A 19382-nucleotide genomic window follows, 5' to 3' on the forward strand; every position below is an offset into this window, starting at 1 on the left:
AGGATTCCTGACTCAGGAAGAAAGCAGATGAAATTCAGTTTTATGCTGACAGTAACAATTCAAAGCACTTTTATGATTCCCTGAAAGCTATTTATGGACCAAAAACCTATGGTGCATCACAACTACTCAGTGGTGATGGAGCCACATTGATTAGTGATAAGGACATGATCCTAGAGGGATGGGCTGAACACTTCCACAGTGTTCTCAACAGACCATCATCAATCAATACTGAGGCCATGGACTATTTAACTCAGGTTGAAGTCAATTCCTCCTTAGCTGAACTTCCAACTGAAGAATAGGTTTTGAGAGCCATTAGGCTCCTTTCATGTGGCAAAGCACCTGGTGCTGATTCTATTTCAGCTGAGATTTACAAGGTAGGAGGACCATTGCTCATACAAAAGCTGACTGAAATTTTCCAGGTTATATGCCCAGAGGAGGTTATCCCCCAGGAGTTCAAGGATGCCTCCATTATCCATCTCTATAAAGGTAAAGGGAATAGATTGTCCTGTGACAATCACAGGGGACTCTCTCTCTTAGTCATTGCTGGCAAGATTTTTTTCTAGAGTCCTCCTTAATAGGCTGATCCTTCACCTGGAAGATAATCATCTACCTGAGAGCCAATATGGCTTCAGAAAGGGTTGAGGAACAGTCAATACGGTGTTTGCTGCCTGACAACTCCAGGAGATATGCCAGGAGCAGAACAGAAGTCTGTACACAACGTTTCTGTATTTGACTAAGGCCTTTGGCACTGTTAGTTGTGAAGGCTTATGAAAAATTAAGTCAAAATTTGGTTGCCCAGAGAAGTTCATCATTATTGTACATCAATTTCATGATGGCATGTTTGCCCAGGTTCTGGAAAATGGACAAAGCTCTTGTGCCTTCCCAATCACCAAAAGAGTGAAATAGAACTGTGTGCTTGCTCCCATGTTTTTTAGCATGATGTTTTCGGCCATGTTGACAAATGCTTTCAATGAGGATGAACATGGTATCAAGGTTAACTACTGTACTGATGGTAAGTTCTTCAATTTGAAAAGGTTACAAGTCAAGTCCAAAGTGGAGGGAGTGTTGGTGCATGATTTTCTGTTTGCAGATGATTGTGCACTCAATGCAGCCTCTGAAGCTGAGATGCAACAAAGTGTGGGTCAATCCTGGGCTGCCTGTGCCAATTTTGGCCTACTAATTAACACCAAAAAAACACAGGTGCTCCATCAGCCACCACCACACTATCCACACGTGGAACTATTGGCTACAACAAATGGAGAAGTTTTGAATGCTGTGGATAAGTTCACTTACCTTGGTAGTGCACTTTCCAGGTATGTACACGTTGACAATGAGGTTGATGCACACATTGCCAGAATTAGCTCATTGTTTGGGAGGCTCTGAAGAAAGGTTTGGGAGAGAAGAGGTATTCGACTGACTACCAAACTGAAGGTCTACAGAGCCATTGTGCTGACCTCCTTGTTATATGTTTGTGAAACATGTACAGTCTACCAGCACCATGCTAGGAAACTGAACTGCTTCCATTTGAACTGTCTGAGGAAGATTCTGTGGATCACCTGGCATGATAAAGTACTAGACACTGAAGTCCTTACTTGAGCTGAACTGCCAAGTATTCAAACTATTCTTCAGAGAGAGCAACTCCAATGGGCTGGTCATGTTGTTTGAATGCAAAATGCGTGCTTGCCAAAAAGACTATTTTACGGAGAACTTGTATGGGGCAGGGGATCACATCGTGGCCAGAAGAAACCATACAAGGATACTCTCAAGGTCTCTCTCAAGAACTTTGGATTTGACTGTGCAACATGGGAGACACTGGCATAGGACTGCTCAGCATTGCGTGCCACATAAGAAAAGGTACTATGCTCTTTGAGCAAAGCAGAAGTGAAATAACACAAAGTAAACGTAGGATGCGCAAATTTGGGATATCCATCCCAATATGATCTACCAGATCATATGATACACAGATATGAACTATCTGTGCCCAAACTGTGGTAGAGCATTCCCGAGCTCATATTGGTCTGATCAGCCACAGTTGGACACACTGAAATGTCACTTTACACTCTGTCATTTTGGTCCTCTTGGAAGATGAAGGACAACAACCATTAAGTTTCACAAAAATGTAGAAACTGGGATAAACTAATTATTTTATTTAAGAGCTTCCACAACTCAGTTCTAACTTATTGTTTTTTACTTACCAAATAGTGCTCCCCTTCATGTACTCTACTAGTCCCCATCCCACATTCAGATAATGTCCTTAATGTGCCTTTGCCTAGAATGGATTCTCCAGTTCTGCTCCATACCCTGTATCCCTGCCTTCCCCATTCTCACTCATTAGACTATATACTCTTTATAAACCCACCTCAAACACCTAGCCACTCAATTCCTCAACCTACTCACTGACTGGATTCTCACTCTCTCTCACCCTCCATATCCAAACTGTTACCAAGGCCTGTCAATTTCACCTTTACAACATCTCTGGAATACACCCGCTGTCTCCTCTATGCAGGTCCTCATTACCTCATGTCTGAGCTATTGCAACTGATGGTGGGTTGGCCTGCCTCAAGTCTCTCCCCAATCTGATCCATTTTTCATTAGTGATTTTCTCAATTCCAGGTCTGGCCATGTTATTCCTCCCCACATCACCTGCACCCCTCCCCCTAAGTAAATTTCTGTGGCTTCCTCCATGATTAAAAACAATCCTCTGTTATTAAAATCCTTAATAACCTAGCCCTCTCCTACCTTCCAATTTTCTTAGATCTAACTCCCCACCAAGTATTCTCTGATCTAGTGAAACTGCCTTTCTGGCTAGTCTAGGAACAATGCACTCCATCTCTCCTTTCTGAGCATTTTCTTTGGCAATCCTCTATGCCTGGAATGCTCTCCCTCCTTATCTCCATCTACCTCTCTGGCTTCCTTTAAGTTCCAATTAAAATCCCATCTTCTACAAGAATCCTTCCCCAACCTCTCTAATTCTAATGCCTCTTGTCTGTTATTTTTGTTGTTCATACAGTGTTCACTCCTGCTTTAAGATGATAAAGTTGGCATTTTCATAACTACAGAGAGATTCGTGGGGCTGTTCATCAGGAAGGCATATAAGTTTGAACTAGACTTGGGAAGTCATTCAGTCAAAAATTCTGTCAACAAGAATCTACTAAAGACTGCATGTACAGAAACAATCATAGGAGCTCTTTTTTGTAGTTGCAAAGGGTGAGACACTAAGGAAGTTTCTGCCAATTGGAAAGTGGCTGAACAGAGGATGTTATAGGAATGTAATTTGTCATAACTGATGAGAAAGGGGATGGTCTGAGAGAAATTTGAGAAGACTTGCATGAATTGATGAGGAGGGAAATGCGCAGAACCAGAACAATTTATATAACCACCTGCTAAGGACAAACATTTCAAGACGAGGACTGATGAGGCCTCATCTCTTAACAGAGATGGATTAATTGAAAACATACTTTTTGTATAAGTCCAGTACGATTATGTGTTTTGCTTGAGGACGAATATTGGCCAAAGTTTTTTTTCCTTTTTTTTTCCCCCGAGTGAAAGCAAGATGGGAAATGATTCTTGACTTATGGATAACTAACAGATGTGGGCATACAATAATGGAATTTAGAGGTTGAGAAAGTGGGGAAAGGGAGTTATAAATGGGGGGGGTGGAAGATAGGAAGAAGGGTGGGGCAGTGGGAGAGGGGCATGGAGAGGGGTGTTGAGGGAGGGAAAGGCTTCAAACTGACGAGGTGAGAAAAGAGAGGAAGCGTCATTTCTGACACATGGCAGAGGAGGGAGGCGGTGACACCCGAGAGTGCTATTACCCTTTTATTTTCTGAAATACTACTTTACCTTACCAGGAAGCAGGCCTGAAGAAAATCTGGTTGCCTAGCAACAGCCTGAGCTTGACCACCAGCGGGACAGAGAATGAGGCACGAGGCGAGCGGGCCAGCGCACGTTGGAGGTGGGCTATCCTGTCCGCGTGGAATCTCTATGGTCTTCAGAGAGATCTTCTATCCCTCAGCTCCTCCCAGCCTATGGCCATCAGTTCCAGCCAGTCAGAATGTAGCTCTTGACACTCCTCTCTATTCCCCGCCCCTTTCTCCCACCTTTGAGTCTCTGGGAGCAAGAGGTCCCCCACCTGAGTCTCTGGGAGCAAAATTTGATCGAAGGAATGGGGCAAGCTCCAGTTAAAGTACCAATAGTGATGCTCATGCTGGGAGCATTTTAAGTTTGAGATGTCCTCTCCCAAAACAGCCCTGTGAAGGAGGCACTCAGGGTTAGCATTACCGTCTTCCAAGTGAAGAACGTGGAGTCATAGGATTAGATCTAGAAAGGACCTTAGAGGCTATGTTGTGTAACCGAACACCAGAGAGATGAAGGGAATTACCCAGCTTTACTTTGGGAGTAAATGTCTGAGGTGGGATTTGAAATAACGTCTTCCTGACTTGAGTCTTGACATCGTAACCTCCTAAACTTTAGTTGGGACTAAATTTGGGGAGTAGTTTTTTTTTTTTTTTCCACCTTCTGGTTTGGCCTCTCAGTTGTCTGAGTACTTAAAAGGTTAGGGTTTGGAATAAGACATTTTTGAAGAAGGGAATTTATTTTCCTTGATTGTGCATATTTGCTATGAGAAATTTCTTTTTTATTATAATGCAATGGAAGGTGGGAAGGTGAAAAAATAGTTTTATCTTAATTTTTTTTTTTAATCAGTGGATAGAGTGCTGGACCTGAAGTCAGGAAGAATCATCTTCAAGAGTTCAAATCTGTCCTCAGACACTTACCAGCTGTGTGACTTTGGGCAACTCATTGAATCCTGTTTGCCTCAGTTACCTCATCTCTAAAAAATAAGCTGGAGAAGAAAATGGCCAATCACTCCAATATCTTTGCCAAGAAAATGTCAAATGAGGTCACAAAGAGTTGGACATAACTGAAGAAAAATTTTTAAAGAATTAAAGTGGGATGAAACTGTGGATAAACTATTTTAGATTGTGAGTTGGAAAAGGAGAAAGGGAAGAAATGGGACATCCAAATGCTCCACCATAAGAAGAATGTCTCTAAACCCTAAGAAAACAGAGAAGAAGCAGGTTTTTTCTTTAGTTTTCCTAAGCGTTTCGTGGAAAGATGAGTTTATTCTTTTGGGGTCATCTTAACTTGTTGTAGAGAATACTCTGAGTGCTCCTGTCTGATGATCAGCTACTTTGAGGGCACTAGTTCTTACAACTGCCATATGTGGATCACACTATGGCTATGTGGAAAACTGCCATGTAGAAGACACAGATTAATGATGGAGAATGTTTTAAAGTTTGCAAAATTCTTTACAAATGTTTCTCATTTGATCCTCACAATAACTTTGAGAGGGAGGTGCTATTATTAACTCCATTTCACAGATAAGAAAACTGAGGCAGAGAGAGAGAGAGAGGTTCAGTGACTTGCTAAGGGTCACACAGCTGGAAAGTATCCGAATCAAAATTTTAATTTAGGTCTTCACAACTCTTAAGACCAACAGTCTTAAGCCAGCTAGCTGCCATCAGATTCCAGTAAGATGAATTGTTCTGCTTGGTCCAGTACAAGAGATTGGAAATCTGCTCTGCCCCTCACACATTCAACATCCTTACCCTTTTCATTTCTTCCTCAAGGATTAATAATCAATATTACCTATACTATTGAAAAGAACATGACATTTCACTTCTGTATGGTTCCACTCAGAATCACTCTGACTCTTCATTGTAGATTGCCTTTCCCTGACCACCACTCCTTTCTCTCTCAAATCCATTCTTGTCCGTTCTTTCCTCCATTATCTCTATACTGTTTCCTACTCTTAAGTGACTTGCCCAGTCTATATTGTTCAGAATCTGGACTCAAATCTGACAACAATTCTATGATTCTTCCTGATTCTAAGACTAGGTCTCAGTCCACTGCCCCATGTTATCTCTTCTCCAAAATATGTTGAATATATTTTGTATTTGTAATCATTCCTCTCCCTTTCCCCTTCTCTCAGTACATGCCTCTTCTATACCTTTCCATTCTTCTTTTGAGATGATCCAAGTATAATAGAATCATACCTAAGTCCCTCTGTCTAATTAGATCCCTCTAAGATGCCTTGTGGTAATAAAGTTTTAGGTGGTTACATGCATCATCTCTCCATATTAGAAGGTAAACAGTTTAACCTTCTTTAGTCACTTATGGTTTTCCACTTGTGTTTACATTTTTATGCTTCTCTTGAGTCCTGGATTTATACATCAAATTTTCTACTTAACTCTAATCTTTTCATCAGGAATGCTTGAAAGTCCTTGATTTCATTAAAGATATATTTTATTCTCCTGCAGGATTATACTCAGTTCTACAGGGAGGTAATTCTTGGTTATAAGCCCAGTTTCTTTATCTTTGGAATATCATATTCTAAGTTCTTCATTCCTTAGTTTTGTTGCTAAGTCTTATGTAATCCTACTGTGGCTCTGTGGTACTTTAATTCTTTCTGGCTGCTTAAAATATTTTTCCTTAACAATTTTAGCTATAATATTCCTAGGAGTTTTCATTTCAGAGTTTCTTTCAGGAGATGATTAGTGGATTCTTTGCATTTCTACTTTGCCCTTTGGTCCTAAGATATCCAGGCAGCTTTCTTTTATGATTTCATGAAACTTGATATCTAAGTACTTTTCTTCAGTAAATTTCGTTCAATAAGGTTTTACACTATTTTAAAACCAAGCTTTTAATTCGTTTTTCATGTTTTTCTTCCATTTCTCTCATTTAGTTTTTAAATGACTTTTTAGCTGACTCATTAATTCTTCTAGGAATTCTTATCCATAGAATCTCAATTCTAATTTAATATGTTCAACTCTAGAATTCCCAGACATCTGAGTTTAATAAATTATAAATCAAAAGATATTTCGCTGAGTGTTTAATCAATAGATATTTTATTATTTATCTCAATTGCTTTGAAAAGTGAAATGTTCTTGTCACACAAACAACAAGAAATCCATATCCAGATGGATCCAAGAAATACATATGTATACATACATATCTGTATTCATATGCGTATTTGTGTGCATGTGACTTGCCCAAGTTGGTAGCTGATTAGAAACGAATTAGAATTAGAAGCAATTAGAACCCAAGCCATTTCCTAGCTCTGTATTCTTTCTACACTACCTCTTGTAATGTATCAAGAATAACCACCCTGTCCTGAGAGAGGTGGGTCCTTGTCATATACTCTCCCACATAACGCCATCACTAAAATAGGCAATGGAACATCACTTCTGCTCTCCAGCCGACCATCACTCAATACCTAATTGAAGAAAATAAAGACAATGGGTTCATTATGACATAAGATTTAATTTCCAATTAAAAGTGAAATTATCTAGCTGAAGAAATATACCACAATTTCCAGTCTTGTGTTACTTTTTTTTCAAACCCAGGTGAAGAAGTCAAAGTTAATGATACTAAGGGGTAGAGAGGAAGGAGCATATTTCTGAAATAGGGCAACCAGCCTGTGCAAAGATAAATAATGAAAAAATCCCCAGAATTGTAAATAGGATAGTTTGGCTCTAAGAGAGAGTACATGATGGGGAAATAAGTCTGGAAAGGCATACTGGACCCAGATTACACAGGATTTTAAATGGCAAGCTAAGAAGCTTGAGTTACATCATAAAAATAATAAAGAGCCACTTATGATCTTGAGGAAGGGAATAACATGGTCAAACCTGTGCTTCAGAAGGATTATTTTGGTACCTGTGTGGAGGATGGATTAGAGACAGAAGAGACTGGCAGCAAAATTATCAATTAGGAGCCTGTTGAAATAGTTCAGGCAAGTTATGTGTTTTGGGTTAGGTCTGGTTCAGATCAGTCCTCTAGCCTAGTAATTTATGTTTGATATTAGAATGAAATGAGATGATCATAAGTAATTTAATAGTTAACAAAAGGTGATTTACTTTACCATAGCAGAAAAAGGATAATGAACAAGGATAAGCACTGAGGACACTCCAAGCTGATTCATACAAGCCAACCTCTCCTGCCTCTGAGTTGTCTCTTGTGATCCAAACATCAGATACCTGGAGTTCTTTATGACTGTTTTGTATTGATGTCACTAGTCTGTACTAGCAATAGCCTCACCTTTGCCAATCAACATGAAAAAATGGTTTCAGTACCTTTAAAGGAAAAATTATCTTAAACTTGCATGAGTGGGAGCATAACACTCCCACCACAGAGTGGTGATGACCTGAATTAAGGTAGTAGTCATATGAGTGGCAAGAAGAGGACAGAAGTAAGGGAAATGGAGTTAGAAATGTGAAGTCTTGGAAAATGGTTGGATATTCAGGTAGCCCCTCCACACGCAAGATTTAAAAAAGCATCACTTTCCACACTACTTCTATCTTCTATCATTCCTCCTACATCCCCTATGGTTGACCTGTATATCAATGATATCACTGTAGGATGAATTTGTTAGACTTTATTCCTTCTGCTTTGCTTAATAGCATTTTATTAATAGAGAATCTAAGGGGAAGAAGAGGGGGAGGTATTTATATAGTGACTACTATATGCCAGTCACTATGTGAAAAACTTTTACAAATATCTCATTTGATCCTCACAAAGACCCTGCAAGATAGATACTGTTATTATCCCCATTTTATAGTTGAGTAAAATAAGGCAAATGGAGCTTAAGTGACTCGCCCTGGGACCTACAGGTGGTAAGTATCTGAGGCTAAATTTAAACTCAGGTCTTCCTGACTCCAGACCCAGCTCTCTATCCACTGTGCCACCTAGCCGACTCAGTTTATCATAATAAGTTCTGTACCTTATCACAGCTTTCATGAGTCTATAACTGCTGACAGCCACAGAACTATGATATGGAGGAGTAATGATATAGGAGGAAGACCATTGGCCTGGGCAGATACAAGAAACCTGAATGCCAATTCTGGTTCTACCACAACTAGGTCTGTACCCCTTATGGTCAATTCAATTTCCAAATGTGTGAAATGAAAGGGTAGTACTAAAGAATTTCTGAGATTTCTCTCCTTCTTGCCCTCCATCCACCAAGTCTGCAAATTCTGTATATCTCACCAGAAACTAACCAGGACCTTGGCTACCTCATACTACCAATGAAGATGGTTTCAGTGTTCTGTTTTGACTACAAGAATCATGCCTCCAAAAGTATGAGGTACTAAATGAAAGCAAAATGATGCTTGAACAACTTGGAATCATGTTTCCTTCTCTACACCAATCCTATCCTGTTTCCATCCTGTTTAAAGAAACACATCAACCTTCTTGAAGGCAACATGACATAGTGGATGGAGTGTTGGACCTAAATTCAGGAAGACATGGGTCTTGATTCTGCTTTTGGTACTAAAGAGCTACTTGACCATGGGCAAGTTGCCTAACCTTAATAAACCTCAGTTTCCTTACCTGTTAAGTAATACCTGTAGAGCTTACCATACAGAGTTATTATGAGGTTTTACTGAAAAAAGGTACATAGAATGCTTTGCACACTTTAAAGCACAGTACAGATGACAAATGTTATTATTCAGAACGATCCAAACCACCATCCTACCTCATAGTGTTGCTCAGATGCAAGTTGAGTCCCACTTAGCACTACCTGTGGGAAGACATATCTGGTAGTAAACGTGCCACTAAGGGAGAAGGCTTGAAATTTGGTAAACGCTGATGCAATTGGTGTACCACATGTTTTTAAGTCAGTTGTTTGGCACTTCAATAATGTGCATATCTGGGTGGAAAAGATAAAACCATTAGGAAAAGATATGAAAATGAAAAGAAAGATTTTTTTTTTCCCGCAGCAGAATGGTACTAACATAGAAAGATGTTGAGGTTTTAAAAGTCAAGGGTTTTATCTAGATATGAAAGGTCATATTATAAACAAATTAGAGAAGCAAAGAAGAAAGTATCTTCCTTGGCTATGGATAGGAAGAGTTTATGACTAGACAAGGGATAGAAAGGAGTATAGAAAACAAATGGACAATTATGATTACATAAAGTTGAAAAGGTTTTGCACAAACAAAACCAATGCATTTTAAATTAAAAGAAAAACCATAATTGGGGTAGGGGAGATCCTTGTAGTTTTTTATGAAGATCTCCTATTCAAGATAAATAAGTAACTGATTTAAATATATATGAATGACAACCAGTCTCCACTCTATAAATGGTCAAAGGCTGCTTTCAAAGGAAAATATCCAAGATATCAACATGCATACAAAAATGTCCCAAATAATTAATAATTAGAAAAAGGTAGACTAAACAATTGCAAGGCTTCACCTCACACTTATAAGTTAGCAGGGGGAAAGGAAGGGGACAGAGAGAGAGAGAGAGAGAAAGAGGAAGAGAGAGAGAGAGAGAGAAAGAGGAAGAGAGAGAGAGAGAGAGACAGAGACAGAGAGAGAGAGAGACAGAGACAGAGACAGAGAGAGACAGAGAGAGACAGAGAATCATGGGATGCAGTACAGGAAGACAGATATATTGGAGCTGTAAATTGATTGATTTTGGAAAGCTATTTGGAGCTCAGCCCCCAAAATCACTAAATTACCCATACTCTTTGACCCAGCGATATCATTACCAGTCCCATGCCCCAAAGAGATCAAAGAAAAAGGGAAAGGATCCCTTATGTACAAAAATATTTATAACAGCTCTGTTGTTAAAAAAAAAAAACTACAAACAAAAGGAGAAAATTGGGGAATGGCTGAACAAAGTATGATACATAAATATAATAGAATAATATATGCCATAAGAAATAATGAAAGGAATTGTTTCAGAGAAAACTGGGAAGATATGAATGAACTTCTACACAGTAAAGTGAGGAGAACTTGGCCAAGAATTTATCCTCTAACAACAATACTGCAATCAACTTTGCAAAACTTAAGAACTCTGATCATTCAAATGACCCATAATGATTCCAAAAGACCAGTTATGAAGCATGTTATCCACATCCTGAGAGAAGGATGGGGGAATCGAGGTGCAAAATGAGACACATATCTGGACACAGCAAATGTATGGATCTGTTTTGCCTTACTATGCATATTTGGTACACTGATATTTTTCTTTCTTTCCTTGGGGATGAGAGGGGGGTTGGGAAAGAAGCTTTCAATAATGTTGCCCAAAATAAAAAAAAAGAAGAAGAAGAAAAGGAAATAAAAGGGAATCATTGAAAAGTTTTTTAAATGAGCAGAAGAGAATAAAAGGCATTTCAGAAGAAAGCAGGTAAGCAGGACAGTTTTGGGACTTATATGCTGAATTTATTAGATTCACTTAAAAAGAAAAGCAAAATGTCAATAAAAAAAAACTTTCATATACAGTTCTCTTTTTATCTTCTATTTTGCGTGTAGAAATTTTCTTTTTTTGTTCAGTAAATTCAGAATAAAAAATTAAATTAAATTCAGATAAATAAAAATAAAATTACTAGTCAATTAAATCTAGCACACTTTTAACAATGTGTGATATGATTTATAGAATCTAGCCAAAACAAAATCCTCTGTGGATGTTTTTAAAAGCAATATTACCTGGAAATAATATTCCCCATCAAAAGTGTGAAGGCCATCAAAAGCCCCTAGTACGTAGACTTCATCAGTTCTTTTCTCAGACATCTTGTAGCCCAAGTGACAGCAGAGGTCCTTCTGGCAAACAGTGTAATTTCCTACATCTTTAGTAAGTTCAGTGAAGGTAAACTCATCAAAAAAGACAATTCCAGGGAAGTTTGGCTGATCAGATGTGAATGGCTTGGCACTTTTGGCGTAGGCACTCCAATCTATCACTGCAGCGTAGTTGGGAGAAATTCGGGGCCGTGACTTCAGTTTTGCTAGCAACAGCTGACCACTTTCTGTTTCCATGTCATAGTAATAAACTTTAACTGCCTCTGGTGCATAGATTCCACTCCCTTAGGATAACAAGACACATTTTTATTAAAAACAAAACAAAACTTGGTTTCATCCTTGGGTTTATTTATTTTTAAAGTTGCCACAAATTCAGAGTACTAAGTGTCTCCCAGTGGAACTTAAGGAATAAAATCTAAAATTATTACATCATTAAAAATTCTTCATGAAAAGAGTACTGGACTTATGGTCAGAAGAGGGTGTGAGGTCTGGTACTGAACATCAGCTGGGTTGCCCTAAGCAAATCACTTAATCTGAGTGTTAGATTTCTTCCTCTATAAAATGGGGATACTATTTCTATCAATCATATTATCACGTGTTCCTACTTACTACTACCACTGACGACAGCTGATATTTGTGTAACTCTCTGAAGTTAGCATAGTGCTTGAATCGCATTCTCGTATTTGATTTGATAGGAATATAGAAATTTATGAAGAATTTGTGATACCAATGAGTGGACTTCCCAGAGTGAGAACTCTTTGCCAGTGTGCAATACAACCTGTAACTAAATAGAGAAATTCTAAAGAAATGATTAAAGCACATAAGGATTAATTGACTGGCCAAGGTCACACAGCAGTACGGAAAGTGTTTTGCACATTTTAAAGCACTGTAGAATTGTGAGCTATTAGGAACAGGACAAAGAAACAGGGTCAATATAAGGACTTCAGAGAAAATCCTAGTTTACAATAGTCATCTTATGGCACATCTGTTATCCAAGGGCCCATCTGGCTAAATAAAGAGTGCCTCTACTCCAGAAGTTTAGTTCTAAGGTAATATATTTTTCAACTGAAACTGCTCATGCATGAATGGATGGGTAAATGAATGAATGAAACATTTATTAAGCTCTTACTATGTACAAAGCAATATACTAAGCGCTGGAAAAGAGAAACAGAAAATAGAAATGTATAATTCCATGCTCTCAAAGAACTCACATTCTCATAGGAACTATGCATATGGAAGGTACCAGAATTAGAATATGCATTTACATTAGTAAAAGGAGTAATAACATTGACAAAGCCACAAATCCCTGAAGAATCGAAATAATATAAAAAGAAGTCTGAGTTCTTCTCTTTATATAGCACTTTATGATTACTAAGCACTAGAACATTTCTCATGGAATCCATGGAACAACCTTGGGATAGGAAATAGCACAAGTATTATTCTCCTCATTTTAAAGATGGCTTAATAGTTACCTTCCCAAGGTTACATAAATAGTTAATGGTAGAGTTGGGACTCATTCCCACCCAGAACCTTCTCTATCTAAGTACGTTGAATTCATTATACACAGATATTATTCACCATCTTGATAACTTGCTGGTTATTCAAATTATAACGTAGTTTAATAAAAAAATTTAAACAAAAGATTGGAAAATAATCTAGCATGAAAATAATATTAGTTATTCTATAGCTTTGAACAAATTGTTTAATTTCTATGACTTTAAATTCCCTCATCTGATGGAGGAATCCTTCATTGCTTAAGCACAAATTATTACAAAGCATAAATGCTGTAATAAGTAGAGTTAACAAGTCTGAAAAGTTAATGATTGAATATTATGGAATGAAATAAAAAAGATCTTAAATTACCTGTCATGTGCGAGCTGGTGTTATGAAGATTTGCTGCAAGGACATTGACTCCCATGCCCCTAGCCCAGGAAGAATGGAATGGAACAGCAGACAAGAGGGGTAGAGTGTTCATCCAGGCTGTGGGGAACAGTATGCTGTCCACTTGGAATTTATCCACCAAGACTACAGCAGGATCATAAAACAATATGTCGAAGCAAGTGAAAATGCCAAACTTTCCAAAGGGTGTATCAAAGGTCACATGTGGTGGGACTTTAGGGAAGTTGTACTGCACTTCAGGTTTAAAAAGATTGTACTATTAATGAAAGGGAGAGAAAAGACAATTAGAAATAATCTCCCAAACATGTATGTGTTTAGTATCATAAGAATGTTTCCTTCATACATGGGTCAAGAGAGTTGTATAAAGCTGGTATACACTAATGAAAGGAAATTTTACGTGGTATTTCTTCTGCCTAAGTGAATTTCAGCACTTCTACCTGTATCTCTTATATCTTTATCTTGCATGGGTATTTCTACTTATATCTCTTGTGTAAGTCCCCTTCTCTCCATTCACACTGCCATCATAATGGTGAATACCCTCCTCACTAACATTATTGTAGTAGCCTTCTGCTTAGTCTCCCTACCTCAGGTGTATCCCTATATCAACCCATCCTCTCCTCAGCTAACAAAGTAAGTATAGGACTGATCATTTCATTCCTCTTCAAAGTTGTGCATGTTCATATATTGAATTTCATTATTTTCTAGTCCAGTAGCTAAGGCTAGGGCCCCGGAGTGGGGAACCTGTGGTCTTGAGACCACATGTAGCCTTCTAGGTTCTTGGATGCCACCTTTTGAGTGAGTCCAAGTTTTACAGAACAAATCCTTTTACTGAGGTCATTTGTTCTGTGAAGTTTGAATTTGGTCAAAGGGCCACACTTGAGGACCTAGGGGGCCACATGTGGCCTTGAGGCTTTAGGTTCTCCATCCCTGGGCTAGGCAATCAGGTCTTTGGCCCAGTATGCTAAAGATTAGAGAGTACTGATAGCATTTACACTCCTTCAGAAGCATAGAAACCACTGTTTAATATAAAATTAGTAAGAACTATTTCTTAAAATAGGAAATGACCAGATTACATGACTCCTCTGCTAGAGAAACTCTTTCCCTTCACCCAACATTTAAAAGTGGAATGGTCTTGGGTCTTAGGGTGTTTGTTTCCCAATTCACAATAGAATTTGTGTTCAAAATTGATTTGATCATGTTTTCATCCTGTTCCTCCCAGGTATACATTTTAAGAAATTTGCCTCAAGTCGATTTTTGGAAGCTTGCTCCTAGCATGGAAAATGCTGGTTAGAATTTTGTGAAGCTAACTGGTTACTCTTCATATCTTCTCATTAAAAAGCACTCTGCCTATTATATGAAGAATGACAATAGCATTAGTGCTAGTGTTTTACTATGTTTATGCAAATCTGACACTGACAGTGAATAATCTCTCCTTTTAATCAATATCTGAGATATTTTTTGGGAGGATGGGGTCTGAATAATGTACACATTAGCTGGTTTTCACTTTGGGTTATACTGTCTTAAAGATGTTGGATGGGGTGGCCTATGTAATACAGTAATTCTACTTCCTTCCCATAGGTTACAAAAAGCCCAGAAATCCTATTATTAAACCCAATTTAAGTATCTCCCAGATCTCTCTTATCAATGATCAGAACCTTTGCGTGATGCTATATAGATTTCAATCTTTATCTCTTTCAAATAAGGAATTTAATCAATAGGAAATGAATGTTAATTATTTTACTGTACAAAATTACACCTCACCTTATGGTATCGGGCCACTAGTTTCCCTTCTGAATCAAACACCACATCAGTGTTGTATTGGTACCGGCCATCTGGTGGGCAGTTGGAGTCACTGGAATCACATTCTTTCTTGTCTCCCATATTTGCCACTACAAAGATAGAGTTCTCTCTGGCCAAGCAGCTGAGTCTCTTTTGCACTGGTGCGCGGCCAAATCTAGTTCAAGTTTGAATTCAACAGTTGTTTCTTTAGATAACTGCTTTGTTGAGCCTACATAAAAAGTATTACATCTTAACAGCCTAAGAGTCACCAAAGTTAGTGGAGAATATGTATTGGAAAATAAGTCACTTAACCTCTCTCTGAGCCTTCCTGTTCTAAACTCATGATAATATGAACACTCTCTTAAAGACTCTTACTGACATTTACCTTTCCATTAACTGTAGTCTACTTTAATAATCCAAGAGTGAAACTTTAGAGTGTAACCAGGTAGAACTGAAATGAAATGTGTCTTTTTTTTTTTTTTAGGTGAAAAGATAAATAGCATTTTCTCTTAATATGGTCCATGACGGCAACCAAAGGCAGGGCCTAGAATTTTAGTTATGGTACCAAACTGAAAGTATTTTTTTTTATACCCAAATAACCTGTACACCTACAAAAATCAAATGTGCATTATAACAACGCAAGAACAGAAAACAGAATAAATGGCTCAGCATAGCCATCATCACTATTAAACCTTTGTATTCTGGTGAGATAAGTAGATTGGAAGCCCAGAGATTTGAATTCTAATCCTGTCATCACAAAATAGATGAGTTATGTTGATCCAAGTCAAATATTTTTGTTCTAGTTCATCTTGTGCTGGCATAAGAATTTCACATCTGTCAAAATAGCATAAATGCTGTACATGATCCCTCTTTGTTGTGACCCCAATTCTCTCAAAAATCAATGTTATTATTATAGAGCGATGAATGTGAGAGATAACGGGAACCTCAGAGAGTACACAATACAACCTCTCAAACAACATTCTCTTCTATAACATATTCAATAATTGGTCATCCAACTTGAAGATCTCCAGTGAGGTACAAGCTACTCCCTCCTGAAGGATCCTATTACATTTTTCAAGAGTTCTAATTGTTTAGAAGTCTTTTCTGACATCTATCCTAAATTTGTACCTACAGATCTTCCACCTGTTTCTCCCAATACTGACCTCTGGTCCAAGCAAAGCCAATTGAATAATTTTTTTCCATGTGACTGCCCTCAAAAATTTAAAGGCAGCTACCATGTGCCCCCTAAGCCTTTTTTTCTCTCTAGTCCTGAACTCCTCCTTTATTGTAGCGTAAGAGAACATTAGAGGTTTTTTGTGCAGTATATCACAATGTTGATTGCTTGAAAGCCTGTAATTCATTAAAACTCCCAGATCTTATTTCAGCAAAGCTTCTGTCTAGCCATTATTTTCCCATCTTATATTTGTGAAGTTGATTTTTTTAACCTCAATGCAAAACCTTACATTAATTTTGACTAAATTCTATATTTTCATGTTCAATGATGTTTAAGTATATGATAAAAATCATTTTTAAAAAAAAATTAATCTTATCAAATTCATCCCAATGCTCTAATCCATCAAGATGTGTTTGTATCCTGACAATAGCTATATCGCCCAGGTTTAAACCATCTGAATTGTTTTTATGCCTTTATCCCAATCATTGATAAATGTTTTAAATAGAATAGGGTTAAGCACATGTTCTGAATGTACTACTTTTGGACTTTCTGATTTCTCTGTCATGACTTCATGTCCCCTGCCTTCCCCTGCCTGCCATGATCTTTTCAGCTTCCCTTCAGTCTTTACCCCTTATACTATAAATGCCTTAAGGGCAGGAACTATCTTTCTTTTTTCATATTTGTATCCCCACTCCTTAATACAATACCTAGCACATGGTAGGTACTTAATAAATGTTTATCAATTGTTGATTATTGACATATTCCTGAGAAACACCACAGAAGAACTCTTTTTCAAGCTGACATGGAACCATTAATATCTACTCTTTGAGTTCAACCATTCAGCCAGCTCCAAATCCTTGCTAAGATCATTGCAAACTATATTCAGAGTACTCTCCTGATCTATCAGTCTAGTATCAAAATGATAATAAGGCAATTCTGGTATAATGTGCTCTTGATGAAGCGCTTTGTAATCACTGCTTCCTTCTCTGGAAGCAATGATCATCAGATCATAATAGAATAGATTAAGAGCTGGAAAGGAAGTTGAAAGGCCCCCTAAGTTCCATTCTCCCATTTTACGGATGATAATCTGAAGCCCAAAGAGGGTCAGTGACTTTTCTACAGTCAGATAGCTAGTAGATATCTAAGGCAGGATTTGAATCCAGATTTTCCTGACTCAAAGTCCACAACTCGGTCCACTGGACTATGTTGTCGTACACTTAGATACATTTTGAAGCTGAATCACTTCTTGGCAGATATGTTGTAGAGGGTTTTGTCTCAGACAACATGATCACTGATTTCCTTCTGACTCTGAAATTCTTCTTTGTACTTCCTGAGTCCTCTGGTCCTCCACTTCAAAGATAATTAGTAGATTTAGAATGGGAAGAGGTCTTCAAATCTAATCTCATTCATTTTGCTGATGAGGAAATTCTTCAGAGAATTTAAGTGACATGCTGAAGGACTTTCAAGGAGTCAACATTAAGGCCAAAATTTGAACTCTGGCATTTTTTTTCCTCTACTCCAAGCTACATTTAAATCCTTCTTTGAACACTATTTTTTTCCTAAATGAACTCTTCTCATTAGAAATTAGGAAGAGTTGGATGGCATTCTTTGTACAGTAATTCTTCTTTATAATGCAGTCCTTTAGTAAATCTCCCTCCTACCTTTCTCTTTCAGATGAAATAATACACAGAAAAATGTAGCAAGAGAATTGAATTTTGAGTCAGAAGATTTGGGTTCATATCCTGGCTTTTTCACTTATTTAGGTGTAACCTTGGAAAATTGACTTCACTCTTCAGATCTTCAATGGTTTTCATCTAAAAATAGGGATAATAATACTTGTGAAGCTTATCTCACAGGTCTATTTTGGTGATCTAATGAAATAACATAAGTAAATACTTTGTAACTGTAACACCTTGTGTAATTATAGATGATCATCATCAGCATTCAGTTATATCAGTCATATCAGCTTTCTGGTTTATCAATTTAGGGAAATGAGAAAAATTCAGGACCATGAATCCTTCTGAATCACAGTCAAAGTATACAGTGAATGCTCTCTACACTGGGAAAGGCTCCAACAACCAGCTGAGTACTGCCATCACATGGTCTGATAACAAAATACTTGCAACATCCAGTGAATTCTGTTCAGAGACCAACACAGAGGGTCAGGGTTATGAAAGTCTCACTGGCTCTCTACTCTGTTAGTTCTAGACTAATTTTCAGGAGATAGCGAGTACCAAGTAACCAAATTCAACATTTGAACTTGATTTTATTCACAGGTGTTCCTGATAAGTGGTTTCTGAATAGTCACATTTTAAAGGCACTAAAGAAATTTGCTGTTCAAAGGGTAAGTGTCACAAAGTCTTTGCAAAGTTAGTAAATAGTGCTTGGCAAATGCAATTTTTAGTATAAATTACTGTACTGGTTTATTCGAAGCAGAATATTCCTATAAAGATCCTATCAATGATGACAATAACCTCAGTGGACAGATAAACAGACTTAGTTCCTTCTATTAAAAGTACTACTTTAAAAATAAAAAAAAAACATTTTTTATTTTGACATATAAATCACTTATCATTTATGATTTGTTATATAAAAATATTATGGAATGGCACTGGACCTGTCATTACTATAGTATAAAGAACTACCAATGAGGAAACTCCATCTACTAGTACAGATTGGCATCTGCTTCACGCTTTGTAAGTATAAAACATTTGTTCAATGAAAAAAGGTATGCATTAATAACATTAAAATGTCTGTAAATTAATCAGAAGCCAGACAGATTCAAAGAGCTTTTGTATATTAAAAATCCACTTGCATCAGTGGGATTTAAAAAAAAATTTTGTGCGTAACAAGTTTGTTTATAATAAATTTTGATCCTGAATGTAATAAAACATTCATTGTCAAAGTAGAAAGTTCTTTTCCTGTGTGTATGTTCCATCTTCCTCTGT

At 37.6% G+C, this 19382-nt stretch overlaps 2 protein-coding genes across 6 annotated transcripts in view; both read right to left on the bottom strand.

Moving 5' to 3' along the window:
* Positions 1-3990, bottom strand: part of LOC140526818 (pantetheinase-like) — a 29627-nt gene extending 25637 nt beyond the window's left edge. The window contains exon 1 of one of the 3 annotated variants that reach the window (XM_072643360.1): positions 3849-3990. The gene's annotated coding sequence lies outside the window, so the exon portion shown is untranslated. Of the gene's footprint in view, positions 1-3843 lie in introns of all 3 variants that reach the window. The other 2 variants (XM_072643359.1, XM_072643358.1) reach the window with 2 other exon arrangements.
* Positions 3991-6891: 2901 nt separating this feature from the next.
* LOC140526819 (vascular non-inflammatory molecule 3-like) overlaps positions 6892-19382 on the bottom strand; it is a 37357-nt gene continuing 24866 nt past the window's right edge. For all 3 annotated transcript variants that reach the window (XM_072643363.1, XM_072643362.1, XM_072643361.1), the window contains exons 4-8: positions 15243-15435; positions 13446-13737; positions 11493-11866; positions 9536-9709; positions 6892-7276 (exon numbers count right to left, since the gene is read on the bottom strand). In XM_072643363.1, the coding sequence (XP_072499464.1) occupies positions 7154-7276; positions 9536-9709; positions 11493-11866; positions 13446-13737; positions 15243-15435 (1156 nt within the window). In that variant the 3' untranslated portion in view covers positions 6892-7153. The remainder of the gene's footprint in view (positions 7277-9535; positions 9710-11492; positions 11867-13445; positions 13738-15242; positions 15436-19382) is intronic.

This window comes from Notamacropus eugenii, chromosome 2 (assembly GCF_028372415.1).
Source record: "Notamacropus eugenii isolate mMacEug1 chromosome 2, mMacEug1.pri_v2, whole genome shotgun sequence".
NCBI classification, from domain to species: Eukaryota; Metazoa; Chordata; class Mammalia; order Diprotodontia; family Macropodidae; genus Notamacropus; species Notamacropus eugenii.